The 20,318-nt window shown below is 39.6% G+C and overlaps 1 protein-coding gene across 2 annotated transcripts in view; it reads right to left on the bottom strand.

The window, feature by feature from the left end:
- Window positions 1-20,318, bottom strand: part of COL4A1 (collagen type IV alpha 1 chain) — a 121,282-nt gene that overhangs the window by 72,447 nt on the left and 28,517 nt on the right. For both annotated transcript variants that reach the window (XM_033086225.1, XM_042779076.1), the window contains exon 2: window positions 160-210. In XM_033086225.1, the coding sequence (XP_032942116.1) occupies window positions 160-210 (51 nt within the window). The remainder of the gene's footprint in view (window positions 1-159; window positions 211-20,318) is intronic.

The raw sequence follows: 20,318 nt of genomic DNA, 5'->3' as shown, positions 1-20,318 counted from the left end.
AGAGATGGCTGCTGTTGGAAACTCTGCTGAGGCACGTGCATGGCCTTGGCAATGCTCCCTGGCAGTGCACGCCTTCACTGAGCGCAACGTCTCTCCCAGCAGATTTTATACCCTGTGCTTGAGATAGGCAAGAAAATGAAATGGGCAGAGCTGACTTACCTTTTGCCCTTTTACTCCACTGCAATCACATTTTCCACAACCGGAACATCCCTGAAAATAAAAGAAATTGAGAATTAAATGTCTGAAGTGTGTGACAGGCAGAACATACTGCAATGAGCCAGGGATGTCAGCAGCACCTCACTAACTGCAAAGCTGGTCACTGCAGGAAAAGTTTGCTTAAGCCCATACAGTAACATGAGAGAAGTCAGATTAACTGGTGCACAGGTAACATTTTACTTTGTGTTGCTTTGTGTTTCCAAAGATGCTCTTAAGTGCATCTGGGCTACTCTCTACTTTTCCTCCTATGCCATAGTCATAAAGCAACTGGTGAGCAACTCAGCAGTCAATTGCTTCTACTGTTGTCATGCCCCTCACAAACAAACTATGAGGAAAAGAAGAAAAACATCTGTATCAGTGAATATTCCACCAATGCACAGGAGATCCTTCAGCAGCGCCTTCAGGCCATTATTCAGATGCAGTCAGGGACAGCACCTCCCTTGAGACAGCTTTCAGCACAGATGCTGGGCACCTGTCCCTCTACACCTGCAGGCTCCAGTCTACTGGGATCTCAGTACTTCTGGGAAATGAAAAGAAAATGTATCTAATCCACTTTGAATTTGGAAAGCCCCCAGTGAGACCAATAACTATTACCCAGAAAGTAAAATAATACAGTAACATTTTGACTTAAAATATAGCATCAAAGATAAATGGGGTTTTAATACTTAAAAAAAAAATAATTTAAAAGGCTGTCCAATAAAACTACAATGCTATCTCCTGGAAAATGTATTGCTTTTGTTGATACAGTTTTTTCCTATAAGTACATCCACTGAATTTTTTTCTTGAAGTAGAATTTTTACAGCACTGACATAAAGCAAAAATAGTTACAATTATTTTATCTTACATTATCATAGCATTTTACCATGTTACATTGTAAATTCACACAAAGATGAGAATTAACATGCTTATAAGGAGTTTTTATCATAAAATGCAGAAAGAGAATTGGATCTGAAAACAACACCAAGACATGCTGCAGTGCAACTCCAGTAATGATCAGAAGGGAAAAGTGCCCCCACTGAATAATCAGCTTTACTCCTTGCAGGACATGGTTATGCCTGGAAAAACATTGGGTCTCCCATTTAAGAAGTGACCTGGTGTGACCTCTCTTAGTTTTTAGACCTGATGACATCTCAGCTGGAGGATGCATGCTTGCAGCTCATACTTCCTCCTCCAGGATCATGCAGAATGTTATCAGTTTTATCAACATGTCCCCTAAATTCAGAAGAAGTCTGTTTTAATTGCGTCTGGGAATGTACTTAACATAAGTCACTGAATCATTATAAACATCTGTTTTCAAGTTAATCCCTGCATATTTCCTTCAGCCTATTATTTAACATGCACTGTTTTAGGAAAAAAAAAAAGTTGTTATTTAAGTATGGCTTTGTTCTCAAATTTAGCATAGCCAGAAGAATGGGCTTGTGCTTTTGAGCCTCTTTTTGTCCCTACAAAAATGAGTCCATTATATTCAATTTTTCCTGTTTGCTCATTCCTCAGATTAGAATAACCAAAGGCAAGGAAGGTAAGAAGGTACTGAGCACCAAGGAACACAACTGCACAAGATCCTGTCCAGGGCAAGGGCTGCAGCCTGCTATGCCAGAACAGGCACCTGCTCTACAAAACACTGCCTTTATTTCACTGTAACATCATCTCCTGCTATCACTGACTGCAAGCTCAGCCAGTGGGTGGGAGGTTGGCCAGCAAGGACAGCCACTGCTGGATAGCATTATCCTCAACTACTAAAATGCATTTAGAATCTGAGCAATGTGGTAGCATTGTGCCTATACTAGGAAGAAGTATGAGGTTTTCCCTCCTGTTTCTCTGGAAAGATGGGAGGGCCAGACTGGAAGAAGTTTGTGGATCAAAGGTCACTTTAAGGAGGTCAAAGGGGCACTAAAGTAATGAGATGCTGGAAGAGAGAAGGATGATTATAGCAAGTACAGTAATCATCACAAGGCAATTAAAATGAAACTATGCAAATTATTGTTCCTTTCTAAACTTTGGGCTTAAATCAGACTCATGACATAAATAATCCACTTTAATGAATTCCCAGTACATATGACTAGAGATAATGAGACAAATAGAGAGAAATAACTTTGTCATATCTCCCAGACATCCTTATTGAGACGCCTTCCCCAGAAGCTGCATGGAGTTTGGAACAATCACTGCTGTCTTCCAAGTGCCAAAACCGAGAAGGAACAGTGCTGGGCAGGAAGCATAATCTGTGGTGGGGGGGAGTGGTAGATGAAAAGGCAGGCTCTTTATCCCTTGTCTAGAAGCCAGTTACAGGCTAATCCAAAGATTTTGGCCAGGTGCACTGCACCAGGTAGCTCCCCTATTTTGCATGGTACACTCGCAGTTTTCAAATATCCATAGCTTCCTTGCACCACAGGCCAGCCTCTCATGTAACATTACAGGACATTAATTTTATCTTACTCCACCCACAAAATATAAGTCTGCCCAGAAGCAGAAGCTTATTTTAGTGATGCAAATTGTTTCATTTCTTGACAAGCATTTCCATTCCATTTCATTCTCCCAGACTGTCTGCAACTGATAAGCTTAGTGAATCATCCTAGTAAATCAGTATTAAACTATAAAAAGATTAAGTCCCTTCAACACAAGACACACAGAGGTGCTACATGCAGCCTGACTCTTTGCCTAAAGAACACCTACTTATCGTCTATCACATTAATATATATATTTCAAAAAAGGCGCTGCCATTGAATTGTCATCCCAATCTGGACCTGTGGCTCCCATGACCCACACAGTGACAGAGCTGAGAAAGCTGCCGAAATTCCCTGCAGCACACAGAACAAACCCTGCTCTGCAACGCAGCCTGTAAGACATCTGTCAGATCACAGCTACAGACTTGTTGCGTTTTGCCCTGGTTTTCCACGTCCAGCTACTTTCCTGGCATTTGCGGACTCCTGCTTGGAACTCGCACAGCACGGATGCAAGCAGCCAGATGAGCAGCCTAGGAGGGAGACTGCCATATTTGGAAATGCACCATTTCTGGAGGCTACAGACATCTCCAAAAAAATACAAAGGCAGAGTCTGTTCTTGGAAGCTACACTCTCTTACAGAAGTGCATTTCTCAAGACAAAATGTAGTTCTCTTTCCCACAACATCACCTCAGGCTCTGCTTACTGAGTTTCAGTTGCTGTGCAGCCACCAGCTGAGGCTCATTGCTTAGGTATCAATCGAGTTCACATTGTGGACTGTAAAGCACAAATGTAAGGTAAAAATTTAATTAAACTCTCCCTGTTTACTTAACTCTGTTCATGTTAAAAATCTCATTCCAGGAAATGTAGTCACTTCTCCTGCACAAAATACATCTTTCGAATCACAGAAAATCCTGTGAATAGATGAATGGTGAGGCACAGATATCAAAATTCTCTGACTATTCACAAATTACCTAATTCATAGCCAAAGTGCTTCAAAAAGGTAAAAAACAATCATAATTACTTCATCTCACTATTAATTCATTATAAAATGACAATTTCTGTTTAGATGGGATGCTTGAACTGATGATGTTTTCTGATTAAACAGTGTAGATTTCCCGCTCTACACTGCTTTAGTTTAAACTCTATTTTGAGCTGAATTCCAATAGCTGGAACACAAGAAAGTCTAGGCCAATAGGACGGCTGTTTGACAGTGACAACTTTAAGTCTGAATCTCCTCTCTCCACAAAATCAACCCCTTTCCACCTCTGTGTAAACCCAGTATCCTGGAAGCCCAAGGGAGATTTAACCCCAAATAGCAGACACCACACTCCTTTCCAAGCACACGTGCACTCAGCTCCTGTAGCTGACATGAGAGCGGGATCAATAACATCTTCACATTTCACATCCCACCAAATACAGAAATAGGGAGTTGATGCCAACACTTATCTTGCATTCCTGTCATATTTTCTTCTCTTTCCAGAATGTCAAAATAGCTCCCTGGCTGTATTACTATTCTTGTCTTCACCCTTTAGATATAACTACTGAATTAGCAGAACTGCTCTTTTGTGTGCAAAGTACCAATAGAGGAAACCACTGCTATTATTCCAGTTAAAATTAGTATTTTGTTAACTGATTTTACAGTCCATTAACAACTTTGAAGAAAATCATGTAGCTAAAACTCCTGATTTACACTTAGCTACAACAAAGAAGATAACAAAAAAAAAAATCCACACTGTCTTAGCAATTAGCAAAATTTAGTTATGCACCCTTAAAAGACTTGATACAAAGCCTGTTTTTCTGGACTGATGATGTGAACTTCAACTCTTAAAATGGTTCAGGAAAAGGAACATCTGCTATTCCTTCATTTTGAGGACTTAAAGCTGAGACCAGAAGTTGAGCACAGTTCTCATGTCTTTTGTAAATCCATCAATTTCAGATGTCTACAGACAGCAAAATGGCAGACAAAAGGACAAATTTCATCATTTTTTATAATGTCAGCAAGCTCCAGTCTTTCCTCCTCTCCAGAGTTATTTTTCTCATTAAAAACCAAAACAAATAAAAATAACCCTCCACAAACCACAGCTGGCAACTTATCTTCATGTCCTTTTAAATTATTTTTTTCCCAGCAAATCATGAGTAGACTCCAGTTATGACTGCTCAGGGAATTCCCCAAACCAAGGGAAGACATTGGTTTTGAAGCTTTAACCCTCTAGGTCACCAAATTAAGTTCCGCTCTCGTTCAGCAGTGACTGGAAGCTTCTGTCATGCAGTAGCTATTTAAAGTTCTTGGTTGTGTCATTTCAATTTTCTGCAGATCCAGTCTTCACAGAGGACAGCAGAACAAGTGCCATTCAAGATGTCCTGTAGGATATCACCTGCTTTCAATTGCCAGGCCAGGTGGGAACAGCTCTCCCCTAGGTTCCTGGTCATATCTGCTTGGTCTATGTAAATATTTCAAGAGGCACCAGATGTCTGTGTTTAAGCAAGGGATATAGATGCAACCCAATATTCTCCAAATGCTCATTAAACTTAAGAATTAAAATAATCATTCTCTTGAAGACCTTCTTTGGTTCTAGGCTCATGTGCATGAGTGTAAGCAGAAGTGATCCCCCCTCATTTCTCTCTAAATGCAGAGCCATTCTCCTAACATATATTTTGGGGATTGCTTTAGATTAGATAAAAAAATCCCCTGGAACAAACCTACAAGTGGGAAACTGTGGCACTTCATGATTACTTGCATGCAAGTGCATGAGTTAAGTAGTCCTGTTAGTCTGAGGGGAACTTTAAGTTTAGAGTCCCAAATTCCAAATTAAGATATTGATAATATCTGAAAGGAATTGCAAGTCACTGTCTGAAGTACTGCTGTGCATGATGAAATTTGAACTAATTACAACAATTCAGCTCTGGTTTTATTTAAAAGTTTAACTCAGTTAATTGGAGTATGGTGCTAGTGAAGACTGCGAGTTCAATCCCTTTATGGGACCATTTACTTTAAGAGCTGGACTCAATAATCCTTGTGGATGCCTTTCAACACAGAATTTTCTGTGAGTCTGAGAAAAGCCTTATACAATTTTCAGAAGATAATCTAATTTTAAGAAAAACTCCCTAAAATAAAATTGGAAAAAAAATTCATTATGGTTATTGGGACAGGAGGGGGCTGTTCATATACTTCTGGCAAGGTTTTTTCGGTTTGGCTGGTGGGAGGGCTGTTTGGTTGTTGTTTTTAGTATTACCAGAATCATGCAGGATATTCATACAAAAATTGCAGACAGAACATAGATTCTTATCTATATCCAGTGTACTTCAATCCCTCAAGGGAACATTAGCAAATTTTTAGAATTTAGTAGATTTTAAATTAATTATTTATGAAAATGTTTATTTTGTAAATTAGCATCAGTTGGAAGTACTTCACTTAAGATATGTTGAAAAAAGAGTTGTGTCTTCTTAATCAAAAGAATATCAGATTGCTGGCGCTGAAATGTTTTGTTGCTGGGACCTCATTTTTTACATTCTTTCCCAAATTCCCCAGGGGTCTATCCTGGAGGTAGGGTCATGGGACTACCCTAAAGGCTGCTTTGTGAATATGACCTTCCTGTTGGTAATGTGAACATCGTTTTCACAAAGTAATGCAAATCCAGGGGGCTTCCCGTTAGTTCACAGGAAATATAGCTATTCCTGTTGTTCCATATTTGGACAAAAATGACATTTAAAACAACTGTTTCCTCTAACTACATTCTTTAACAGGAAGCTCTGGAAACAATCAAGGTATCTGCTTACTTGGGGAAATTTTCAGAATATCGCATTATAGAACTCCGTACTGCACAGCTCAAAGCAAAAAACTGTTTGTGAATACAAACTAAAAAAGTCAACCATGTACATTATCTACTAACAAGTTTATTTCCATGGACTGTCAGATACTGCTCAGCCTCCAACAGAGAAGGCTGTGTTTACCAAGTGACTATCCATCCAGTAGGTTTTGTACACTTTTCCTATACAAGAACTCCCCTTTTAATTTTATATTCAAAGAAGTGGAAAAAAATTCCAGGTGCCAGTAGAATCTTCTGGTGTTCAGTCAGTGGTGTTACTTCACTGACAGCTGAGGATTAGAGCATGTTCCAGGGCTTCCTAACACCCAGTGACAAGTGCTTTCAGGAATACATTTCAAAGGGCATGACCCTTCCTAAATTTGATTATGGTGATCACTAACAATCGTCACTCAGCTCTTTTTCTTTGTGAATGGGCAAACTGAAGCCAATTGATACAGGAAGAAACTCCCACTCCTCATCTTGCTAACCTGAAAAAACCAGCAGAGAGGACAGGGAATCCTGTTGCAGAATCCCCCCACCATTGGCTGTTGCAGAGTTTACCACCCACCTCATATACAAAGAGCTCACAAAACAAACTGCAAAAAAATTTCTGCACAGAACAGATCCAAACACCCTGCCTTGTTACTCACACGTTTGGTGAAACTGGCATTAGCAACACTCAAATATACAAGTGGAGGGCTAAACAAATATCAAACTTCTTTCTTGTTCATGAGGCAGAGAGGTTGCAGACTCCAAAAACAAATCACACAGGTTTTTCTTGCTGCCTTATGGGATGGATCCACACAACCACTTACAGCACCTGCCAGAGGTACAAGGCAGGATCTAGCCATAACCTGGAAAGAAGGTGTCGTTACAAGGGTGTGGTAGCTGGTAGTGCAAGGAGAGGTGGCAGTCTCTTTGCTATCTTCTCATAAAATCCACACCTGCAGGGCTTCACTGCTTTTTAGAAATGTCTCAGAGTTTCTCTGGCCCCTGTGCCTTTGCTGTTCAGTGCAAGTTTTCACAAGCACAGGGGGTACCCATAATAAGTCTGAGTGTGGGTACTCAGTGTAGCTGAAAGCCTCCCCCAAAACAGTTCCAGCAGGAAGGCAGAACACAATGCCACCCAAACTAGGCAGAGGCTTGAGGGAGAGGTGGTGGTAGCCACCAGCTCAGCAGGCAATGCAGCCCCTCCCAGCCACCTTCCACCTCCCAGCGCTTCCCCAAGCCAGGTGGTGGCAGAACCAGGATGAGAGGGAGCTGCCAAGGTGGACTCCCTCCTTCCCTCCTCTCACAGGGAGCAGCTGCCTCTGAGCAGCATTGGGAATAAGGTAAGAGATGGATGCCATGGTGGCAACCATCCCCAAAGCTGTGCCTCCATGGGCCACAAAGGGCACAGGACCACCCCTGTGTCTGCTGTGGGTTTGGTCCTGATGGAGAGACCACATCTGCACACTGTCCGCCCAATCACTAAGTCTTCTCTTTAAACTTGTCTGGCCCCAGCAAGCCCCCATTACATTGGAGAGTGCAGGGGAGATGCAGCCTTCCTGAGCTGCAGCCCCCATCGAGCAAGGCATTTCCATAAACCCAAAAGCAAAGGAGATACCTCAGGAGAGATATGCAGGAAACTGCTGAACCCATTTTGCAAATGTGTACAGCACATCCATGAGTGGTGCTTCCCCTTCTGTTAGCTGATAAACATGAGCATCAAATAAACAAATACATTTAGAAGTCACAGCTTTTAACAAACACAGTGCTGGGAAGCAGAGGTCTTCAGCCTCCACCATTCTTGCCTAGACTAAATAAATGGAGAAGCAAAATCCTCTTGGTTGGGATGCACACCAAAGAATGTGAGAAAAGCACAGAAGATAAACTGGACTTCTGTGTTCGAGTGCAGAGCAGAAACCCAAGTGATACACAGCCCAGCCCAGGCACAGAGTGCTGTGTCCTCAACTCACACCACCTGAGCAGGGCTTTCCTCTGAGCACTGTGTTTTCATTCGTGCAGCTGCTAATTTCCTCTTGCCACCCTCCTGCGGTGTGGTCCATCACCAGCAGAGGAGGTTGTGTGCACTTCCAGGTAACACCATCACCAGGGACAAGGTCTTGCCCAGGAGGCCTTCATGTCACATACACTGCATGACCAGGGTCCACTGGCTCCTTCTTAGGGCTCTGCTCCCCACCAGCAGTTCCTTACCCTTCCCTTCTCCCAGGCCTGAACTTGCATTACTTAGGAAACAATGTGGGTTTATGTGGGCATGGCTGACCTGCAGCAAGGCTCTGCACAGGCACAGGCAGACAGAGCAGTGCTGCAATCCCTCCCTGAAGCTGTGGCTGTACCTGCACAGCACAAACATCCCCAATGCACAGCCCTGTCTGACCTTACCGGGAAGATTTGCCCATACCTGTCAAACGTTGCAGCTTCTGCAAGGAAAACTTTAATGGAAGACTCCACTGACCTCCATGGCGTATTGCAAGTATACACAACTTGCCACTACAACTCTTCCCAGGAGGTCTCTGTCAGATAGACCAATTTTACTAGAACACATGCAACTTTTATTGCATAAATTTATTAGAACTGTCCAAGTGATTTCTTGAGGAAAACATGTGAAGCTATCTTTTCTTCTAAAAGGAGCCTCAACTTTTTCAAAACTTCTGACAATGAAATAATAATAGCAATTAATATAAACTATTTTAAATACATTGTTTGCACTTCACAACCCTAGCTCATCTCCTTAGGAACACTGGGAAGAGGAGACAGGTACGACAGCAATGGCCTCATTCTGGCCAACAGACTCAACAACGAATTACAAGATTGTTAACGAGCAACTAATTGGTACATTTTAAGAGCCTTATGGTATTGTGCAAACAGCAGTAGTAACCACAGCAGTTCAACATCCTTGTCAAACACAGGATTTAAAAAGCATGTACCATGTTTAGTCTACTTAGCAGCCAGCCAAAATACACAAAAATTTGTTAGATAAACCTACTTTTTGTTAGATAAACCTACTTTTCTTCCCCACAGACCTCAAAGTTCTTCCAAACAGGTTCATCCTATGGCAATATCACTGCTACAGTTTAAAAAAAAAAAAAAAAGCTGTATTTAATTGCTCTAGTGAAATATTTCAGCTACTTGTTGCAGATAGTCAGCTTTAGAAACTGCAGTGCAACAGGGAAGGTCTAAAATTGGAAGAGTGTTTCCTAAATGAAATACATTTTTGGACTATTTGCATTATAATACTACCACAATTTTTGGATTGGAAGCAGTACCAAAAGTCTACACTACGCATTTTCTCTCAAATATTTTAACAAATTGTCAGTCATCAATCTATCTGGGCATCTTCTCGTAAGCTCCATCCTACAACTTTAGTTCAGTTAAACTGATAATTTTAGCAACAAATCACTAGTTATTTATCTGTATGAACTCCTCAAAAGCTGTAAGGCTAAGTATTGCTTTCTCTGCTCCTTAACAAGCCACTGAATTTTGTCTTTTGTTCCAATCAATGGTGCCACTGATCATGAGCTGCTTTCACTTCAGAACACACCAACATCTTTTCTCCTAAAGACTCTGCACATCCCAGAAATAAACCCTTCAGTTCAAGCTACATTTCAAAGGACATTACTGCATATCTAAAGACTCCAGATGCATATATGTCTGTCTGACTCTTGAAGAATCCCAGCTTTCCAGAGCTATTCCTCTTAAATGCAAAGCTCATGGTTTTACAAAAGCCCTTACTTGATAGAGAGTGAAGACTCAGCTCCTGTTAAGAAGCACAGAGATGATTGACCAGGAGTCAAAAAGTGTTTTTTTCTTTCCTTTGCTGTTACAATGAAATGATCCCAAAGGATGCTTTATTCCTCCCTGAGAAGCACCAGCTAAGCAGTAAGACTCAGGCTTTTCCAAGTGGTGTTGTCTTATAAGAAAGAGTCTAGAGAGAAGAAAACAGGAGTAAAAAAGACTCCCAAACAAGCCCCAACCCTCAAAAAATATGTGACATTCAGCAACTGGACAGATAATTGAGAAATAACCCCCAAATCACTATTTCAGTTCACAGGTCTGCTGTGCAAGACTTTACAATGCCCCTGAGGCATCACCTCACATCTGGAGCAAGATGCTGGCTCTAGATCCTTCACAGACAGCACCAGCAGCAGGAAAACACTTCCCTCAGTGAACAACAGCCTCTGTCCTTAACAAACACACTTGGACATCCCTAGCTTATGACAGCTTGACTCCCTTCTACCTGACTTCAAAACAAAAACAATGAAGATGAGCTTTGCCACGGCCTCACCCTATGGACTGCAAAACTTCAATGAGAATTAAGAGGTATGGAGAGGAGCCCATGTTTTTTGCTACCTAGTGAGCAGCAGTATCCCAACATTGGAATAAAAGCTAACAATCACTTGAATGACTCACAAGATCTCAGAGCATTTTGTGCATTGGGCTTACAGGGAGTGGATGGACTGGATCTCTTTCAGGATGTTGCTGTCTTCCTTGTCCATCCAACAAACATGAGAATTACATGAAATTTAGGTCCAAATTAGGGGGTTTAAACCCACTTTGTCTCATTAAACACATTTGCAGTAGTTCCACCTCGTGTTGGATTCAGTTCTTAGTTAAGAGCCTTATGGCATAAAGGAGTTCAGAGAAAGGCAGTGCAGATCATCAGTGTGGCCTACATTGCCCTGAAGTCCTGTAGACTAAACCTGTAACTTGCTTTGAATTCCACCTTTACATAAACATAGCAGAATATTTATTCTGGCAGAGACTACAGTGCCATGCCTTCCTACGCAAATTAGCACCTTAGTCCAAAACCATTTTCACTTGCAACTGAATTGTGACATTCTAAATGCACATTGCACAGCAAATAAAGATATCTATTGAAGAGCAATTTGCATTTTAAAAGTAACTGAATAATAACCTAGACTGATCATCAAACAACTATTTTTAAAAAAAATTATTTATTTTTCAGCTATGGAACTCACTTTTACTTATGTGGCAGGTCAACTGGATGCCTTTGTAATTTTTAAAACATAGCTGCAAGTTAAAACCAGCGCTATTGACATGTACTCTAATTTATTTGTCTGGCCCAAATGAAAAACAGACAAAATTTTCTCCAACCCGTATTTTCCCAAATTGACATTTGAAAATCCAGTTTTAATAAAAATTAAAATGTTGGAGCATGAGAGCAAAATAGCCACAGGAAATATTATTTTAGTGTGCAACATTTACCAGACGCAAAAGGAAACAAACTTGTCAGTCCTCTCTTTCTTTTATGTTTCTTTGTTGACTAGACAGGAAGCTAACAAAAATTGAGTTTTTTCCTCTTGTAAAGCATACAGCATAATTTTTATTGTACCACTTCAGTTGCTGACTGCATTTTGTAAATAAAAGCATACTTCATGAGCATCCAGAGAAGTGCTTGATATCTGACAGTTTACAAAAATGCAGTATTAATTAGGTACAAAGAGAAAAGTAAATAGCTTTCATTGCAGAAACGGAAATAACATGGTTTAGAAGAGAGGCTGAAAAATCCATTCTTTTTGTGGCAACTTCCTGAGTGATGGAAAAGTTATAGTTGAGTTAAATTAAACATTTGCCTAACCTGTATTCCTGCATGTAGAGGTCAGCAGAAGTGCAAACATTGATGAACATTAAGATTCAGTTGTAAATATTTCCTGAGCAGCTTATTTGAAAAGTGTAAGAAGCAGACAGATAATATTTCAGCAATAAGATATCTTCCACTGATTAAGCAGACACAAATAGGCTTCAAAATCCATGCTTGTTATTTAGAATTAGAAACAATAAGCTTAAGGTCATTAATCCAGTGAAAGGTCAATACTAAAGATCTCATACTTCATCAAAAAAATTAATCAAAATGTTCTGAAGTTAATAAACACAGGCTATTGTAGAAGCAGGCTGAGTATCCATTTCAGAGTTCTTTCAAAAAAGACCCTGCCAATAAGAGGTAAAAGGCACCCAAAGGGCAAGATGAAGGACACAAGAAAGGCCTTTCCTCCTGAGACTTGAGGAAGGGTTAGGTCACAAGGGGTAACGCCACAGAGACCTTGGTGGGACTGACACACGTTTGTTCTCCCTTCTGCAGTCTCAGCCCCACTCTTGTCCTGACACTTCAACACGTCAAACCCACCCTGGAATTAAACTATATGAGGACTAAATACAGTGACCTTTTCACACACTTTTTTTTTAATGGTACAGTTTCATTTACTGAATTACCTTCACAATGAGGTCCATCAAATAAATGTTGCCATAGTAGAGGGGCAAGACAATGCAAACAGGACCACAGGCAAAACTGTCAAGGAGGAGCAATCTGATGCAGGGGGTTTCAGATTGACATAGGTGTCACAAGTGCTTTAATTATCAAAGGCACATATAATTTTAAGAGATAAATCGATGAATTGATAAATTTATGAGCTACTGCATGCTGTTGTGACAGAAAAAGATGGAGATTCCCAGAGTTTACTTTTAAACCAAAATAGTATTGATCATACTCCCTTCTCCAACAGTGTAACCAACAAAGGTGCTTTCATTTGTATTGGTATTTGTGAAAGAAGGTTGAAAGTATCTCTAAAGTTACGCTTATCTAAATTATTATGGAAAAAAAATGTGATCAATACTTCCCATTTTCTATACCTGTGTGACCTGTATGTTTAATAACCCCATTTCATCTGGGTTTTTAAAGATTTTTTTTTTAGAATAGATTGACTAGTTTCGTATCATTATTGATACTGGCTGAATTGACTGTAGCAGTAATTGTAATGTGACTGTAAGTTTAGCCAGGTTTCCTACTTACAAAGATGATAATTCATTGTGGCACTATAATTCATTGTGGCACTACCAAGATGGCTTTTTACCATAATTAGCAAATCTCAGGGGACTCAGAGAGATGAGCTGTCCAAAAACCTTCCCAGTCTGTGAACACCTCTAGAAGACGTCACATCCAGAGTACATATAGAAAGAAATTTAAAATTTAAAATTATCCTTCATTCTTAAGCATACATCCTTGTGATCTGCAGTATGTTCCCAGTACTAACATACCAGCATGAACTCAAGAAAATTTTCCTCAGATAGTGTAAGTCCTCAAGTCATGTACAGAAGAAATGTGAAATCTCACACAGTCCTAACAGACCAGAATTTTGCCAGAATTAAAGCTCATTGCAAGTGATAAATGTCTAGCTGTTTCAGAGCATTCCAAGTAGATTCATGAATGAAAAAATGTTCAGCTTAATAATTTCACTATAAAATGTGCAAATATTGACAATTTTAAGTAACAAGTACCCTCAAAAAAACAGGAATAAAAGTGATAAATGTAAGCAAAACCACCCAAAGTCACATCACGGGACTGCCTTTCAATGCCAGCACATCTGCAAAAGTCATACTAAAACTCAAAGTTCAGAACATGTCATTCTTATGGCAACATCTTAATGCGCCAGATGTATTCCCAAATCACTCCCCAGAACAGACCACACTTTAAACCACACATCTAAATAACACTTTTTTTAAAAACCTCATATTTACACTGCATGAAAAGTTAAAAACTGAAGTCATTAAAATCACTACCTCTACTTAATAAAAGTGTGCAGTTAACCACAAGGGTATTAATCCTGCCTATACATAACCTTAAACTTGTGACTGCTGCCTTACAGACACATGGCAAGTGTTCATGACTGTCAAGGGGCCTTTCACTTTTGGCATTACACTTTAGACTGGAATTAAGTGACTTTATTGTTATCTTCTAGCTTTTTTTTTATTTATTTAAAAAGTGTCATCTGTTTGACTGTCTTACAGATCAGAAATCTGCACAGCAAAGATCAAAAAAAGTGTATAAATTTCAACAGAGTAATTATTTTAAAAATATTTTTTTTTAACTAAAATCACATTTCCTTTGGGCTCAGCTCATGTTTCTTGCACAAGGAAAATGATAACTCCATTTTAATTGGCTTATGTATATTTTTCTACTTGATGTAATTCAGAAGTTGAAAGAGAGGAAAAAAGTCAATTATTAAATAATTCAAGTTTTTAGGAGAGATTCAGTCTGCTTGATAAAGTAACCATTAGCATATTTTAACCAGACATAATGTAAGCAAAATTTTACAAGGGAATTATTTCCTTAATTTCACTGGTGCTTGCTTTAAAGGGGATATTTATTTATATTAGGTTTTTATAATATTTATTATTCTCTGTCTCTAACAGTTTATTTGATCATCAAGTAAAATAATTGGGGTTTGAAAAGTACCTCATTAAGATAAAACATTTAATTTAAGTAACATACAGGGCTAGGAAGAAAGTGGAGTTACTTTATTTTAAAGCATTTTAATAATTAAACTGTGCAAATTCCAGTAGCTCTGGGAGTCATCAGAAATGGAAGGGTTCACACTGCTATCATCATCTGACATGACCTCAGAGAGCATCACTGCAGACTGGCACTACTTGGAGCACTCAGAGTGAAGAAAGGAAAGCAGGAAAACAGCATTGCTCTGCAGGATAGCGAAGCCCTCCAGACTGGGGAAGGAGATGCTGGAAAGTGGTGCCATGGAAAGGGACCTGGGGGTCCTGGTCAGTGGCAAGTTGAACATGAGCCTGCAGTGCCCTGGCAACCAGGAGGGCCAACCCTGTCCTGGGGGGCATCAGGCACAGCATCACAGCTGGGCAAGGGAGGGATTGTCCTGCTCTGCTCTGAGCTGGGGCAGCCTCACCTCGAGTGCTGGGGCAGTTCTGAGTGACACAATATAAAAAAGATATTGAACTATTAGAGAGTGTCCAAAGGAGGGCACAAGGATGGTGAAGGGTCTTGAGGGGAAGCTGTGTGGGCTGAGGTCACTTGGTCTGTTCAGCCTGGGGGAGACTGAGGGGAGACGCCACTGCAGTTACAGCTTCTTGGGAGGGGAAGCACAGGAACAGGCGCTGATCCCTGCTTTGTGGTGACAGTGACAGGATCTGATTAAATGGCCTGAAGTTGTATAAGGGAAGGTTTAGGCTGGGTATTATAAAAAGGTTCTTCACCCAGAGGGTATTTGGGCAGTGGAACAGGCTCCCCAGGGCAGTGGTCACAGCACCAAGCCTGACAGAGTTCAAGAAGCATTTGGACAGTGCTCTTGGGCACATGGTGTGATTCTTTGGGTAACTTGCCTAGGGCCAGGAGTTGGACTTCAATGATCCTTCTGGGTCCCTTCCAATTCAGGAGGTTCTATGATCTATGATTGGGAGCTCTGGTTGACAAATAAAAGCAGCACAAAGAACAGAAGGAAAAGAATGACATTCAGATTGCAGACCCTGTAGGACTCTCCACAAGGGGCAGATCTAAGGTCATGAATTGCAATTTTATTCTGTCTGGCATTCCTTTCAACTCCAGCTAAAATTAGGGGGGGAAGGAAAAGAAAAACTAATCTCCACAGACTTCAACAGAAATCAGAATCCAAACATCTGCAGTCACAAACATACTCATGCCACAGTGTCTCACAGAAGGAACATACTTTACAGTGATTTACAAACTGTGCACACCAGCAGAATGGCTGGAAGGATAGATACTGTTTGCCAAAACAAAAAAGGGACCCAGACCCAGAAAAAACATAATTTGTTTTGTTCTTTGACATGCACCCATAGTATCTGACTCCTTGGCACAATTTTTTCAAAAAAGAGACAAAAGTGGTGCTAAATAGGCCATGTGAATCAAAACACCTTTAGGAGGTTATGGATGTCCAACAGGTTTTGCGGAAGTAAATGAGCATTTTGTTGGATAGGGACAACACTTAAAGCATTTAATTTAAAATATATAAGTAATGAGAAACCACTGGACAAAACACATACAAAGTTTAGTTTAGCAACAGCATTAACATTAACATCTCCTTTACAGAAATCAAAATAAACTTCACAGTTTTCAAATTTACAGGGCACTAAGTAGAATCAAACCACTGCAGTAGTTTCTTTCAACAGTGTTGTACCTATCACATCATCTAAAATTATGACCAAAAAGTTCAGATCATTCAACAACTCTGAAAAATCTTGTTAGATTTGTTAGAATAATCTTTTAAATTTGGCTATATGAGCACAACTTTGGGCACACTTTTGTTTAGTAAACATGATTATATTCAGTACAATTTTCTGAGTCAAAGACCTGTAAGAATTTAAGAGGCACTCCAACTGGACAAAGTAAAACAAGGTCACCACAAATTCTCTTGCCTTCAGTATAGGATCCTGACTTTAACACTATTTGTTAGTAATGCATATATATTCAACATAGCAACTTTCTCACATGATAAGAATTTTACATCCTCTGTTAAGAACAGCATGTTATAAAGTCCTGTCATGTCTCCACACTTGGCAGATTTTCTGAAATAATCAAAAATATCACAGCTAAAGTTAGGAGCTGCTTAGGTAAACACAGTTAGTTTAACTGCAAAAACAAAAAAGTCTGTTTTTATCTCAGAAGCATGTCACCATCCCAGGATGTATTGAAGAGTTGTCTTGAAATGTACACATCAAAAATATGAACGCTCAAATCAAGGCATGTAGCAGTACCTTGGATGGCTTTTTAGATCACAAAATCACCATTTCATACCTTGGAAAAACTCTATACAAAAATAGCATCTGTCGGAAGATGGAAACATCAAGCAACTAGTACCACAAAGATTCTGCTATACTCATTAAGACAGCATCCTTCTTCCTTTGGTCTTGTTTTTCACATCCTTCCTTCCTTTTAGGTGGCTATGTGTCACCATTTTGTAAAGAAGAAAGCATCTGAATTTTATCATTGCAAAACCTCAAATATATTACTTCCAGAATTTTTAAGTAATTGTGGAGAAGTAATGGAACATTTTTTAAAAAGTGCCTTTACAAAAACAAAAAACAAAAAATACATTTAAAATGTTTTGCTTTCTCTTAACAATTGTGATTAATTTTAAATACCTCATGAAAATATTAATTCTAATGTAAAAGGCAGAAGGACAATTGACTTTCATAACTTTTCCTTTACTCACAAACTGTCTTGGTCTTTTCTATTTTGAGTGCTACTTGTAATATGTGCACAACCTCTTAAATATTTGAATCACAAACAAACTTCCAATAGGCTTTTAGAAACATGTGTAGAAGTACAGAAAGCTTTTGATTATTTCTAACCAGAAGACACTGCTGGCAGTAAAATGTTGTTTTAAGGGTACTTTGACAGTGAAAAGCTCAAGGACAAACTAAACAATGCTCAAGTTGTTCTATGGTGAAGAATCCTTAGGTTGGCTTCTTTTCTGTGCACAGGGCTGGACAAACACACACCTGGGACCACAGGCACATTTCCAGCTCACATCCTAATCCTACTCTTGGCAATTTGTGGTGCACCTCAGCCATGTCCTGTGTGGAAACTTCCACACCAGTGACAGGTCCCTGGAGACTTTATTATATTTTACAGCTTACTTGTATGGTAATCTGACAGATTTGTTCCACCTTGTAAAGGCATGCAGCACCATTAATATTTAGTTGTTGGTTTGCTCTACCAATTCACATTCTTTAACTGTGTAGCACAACCAGATTTGGACTTGGATGACCATGAAGTGGCAAGAGCTGTCCTATCAATGCAAATTCAGTACCTGGAAAATGCACATAATAATAAATCCACTATAAAAATAAATTAATTTTACAGGTAGTAGCTTAAGAATTCTTGAAAGGTACTTTCAGGATTTAGTAAAGTGGTATTTAAAGTATTATAGAAGTATTGAAGAGTTGTCTTGAAATGCACACATCAAAAATAATCAAGGCATGTAGCAGTACCTTGTATGGATTTTTAGATCACAAAATCACCATTTCGTACCTTGGAAAAACTCTATACTAAAATAGCATATAAAATAAATTTTCTACAAAGTCTTAGTCATTACCCAGAAAAATTAACATGAGAGGTGTTACATTGAACAACTGCTCTTCAGTGACTACTATAATATTTGTCCTATTTTCACTTCAACATAGAACTTAGTGCACTTTACATTTTCACTTTCAAACAAAACCAGATGACTTTTTAAGTACTTTCAGTTTTTGAAAATTAGTCCCTGGCAATGATTTAATCTCTCCTCCAAACCAAAAGAGATTAGATTACAATTACAAAGCACTGAAAACAGGAAATGTTGTAAACTCTGACACAGTATTAACTATGTTGGTTCAAATGACACTGTGAAATTTTCTTAAACGTCACCATTTGTCTACATAGCTTTTTAACCTTTGACTTCTAAGAGACTTGCAAGAGAAACAGCTTCCCTTAGGAGTGAAGTAATCACCAGGCCATAAGAATTAAGTAGGGATATTTAAGATACCTCCAAATCATGGCACATTTGTGAAGGAATTACAATAAGAGGTCTAGAAATAAAAAATACAAAACACAATCCTTCACTATATTTCCTTTGTTGACAGAGCTGGAAGTTCAGTTGGTCAGTGGACTATTCATGTCAATGGAGGTAAAAATTGTACTTATTGTGTGGATCTTCATAATACACACATTTAATTTCAGTGAATTCCCCCAAAGACACACATCAGTTAAGCCTCCACTACCAGCATTCATTATTAAATGGACTCTCTCTTTGTATTGTCACCAATTTACTGAAACAGTACTCAGAGGACACCTGTTTCCATAATTCCTTTTATACGGATAACTAAGAGAAGAAAGAAAATATTTCTAAGGAAAAAAACAACATTCTTTAGAATAGCAAGTTTGAGATGAGCTACATCCCCAACTGGGATTAGCACTACTCTGAGCCTAGTATAACGTATCCTGGCTTTAACCAGACAATTAATTAAAAAAAAAAACCTATTGTAAATATCCATTCATTTCAAGTATCAACATAATTAAATGACATGCCAATCAGCAGGGGATGATTTAAAAAATAGCCTTTGGACTATGTTAACAGGATCCCAGGGGAAATAAAGCAACCTCCCAGGAGCAGCATACATTGGGCAGCATGGCAGAGGAGCCTCAGGATGAGCAGGACAGGGGATGCACTCACATACAGCTTCAGAACCACGCAGGACTGATGGACAAGAGCAGAAACATCCAAAACCCCGGGGAGGTTTCCTGTGCTGGGAGACTGGGAGTATGCAAATGGCAAAAAGCCAAAAGGGAACAGGTTTTCTTCTGTGGCAAAAAGGACCAGATAAGAGGATGGACTGAAGAGGCTGCTGGGATGAGTGCACTAGACCATGGTAGCTAGAGAAAGGTGAAGATGTCATTAGCTGTAACCCAGGGCAGATAAAGCAAGGGTAGCCTCAGAAAGGGAACTGTGAGAGTCTCCTGTTGATGAGGCAGCAGAGGTATGGGAATCAGATATGGAAAACTGGAGAATATGAAGCAGTTTGATTCACAGAAGACTGGTGATGTAGGAGATGATCAGAGTGAGCTGTGAAAATAGAGGAGTCCCTCAGATGGGCCACGGAGGAGCAGTAAACGAAAACTGGGTCAGGACTGTGGATTAAAGGAGAGGGAGGTCTCTGTCCATCCCTGGCTCTTCCAGTCTGGGTGTGCTGACACTTACATGGGGCTGCCACCCAGTCCTAACACATGGTAATTGTTTGTGTTTGCTATCAAGAATCCTTCTTATCTTGGCTAACTTTCATGAATCAGCATCTCATATTTTTGTAGATCTTAAGCACAGGGGCAACACACCTCTTTCTTTTTGGCTTCTAAGTAATGATGAAAAGTACTAAAAAAATAATTGTTTGCATCCCTCTATTGAATTGTGTTTGCCTGCAGTATAGAATACCAAAGATCTGGGGTTTTATTATAATTACACACCCAAAGTCTAAGCTCTGAAAAGAAATGTCATCTCAAATTACAAAGATGTGTCACTGTAACAGTACAGTCTTCCTT

This window comes from Catharus ustulatus, chromosome 2 (assembly GCF_009819885.2).
Source record: "Catharus ustulatus isolate bCatUst1 chromosome 2, bCatUst1.pri.v2, whole genome shotgun sequence".
NCBI classification, from domain to species: domain Eukaryota; kingdom Metazoa; phylum Chordata; class Aves; order Passeriformes; family Turdidae; genus Catharus; species Catharus ustulatus.
The sequence above is the reverse complement of the archived record's forward strand: the minus strand, read 5'-3'. Positions and strand labels throughout refer to the sequence as shown.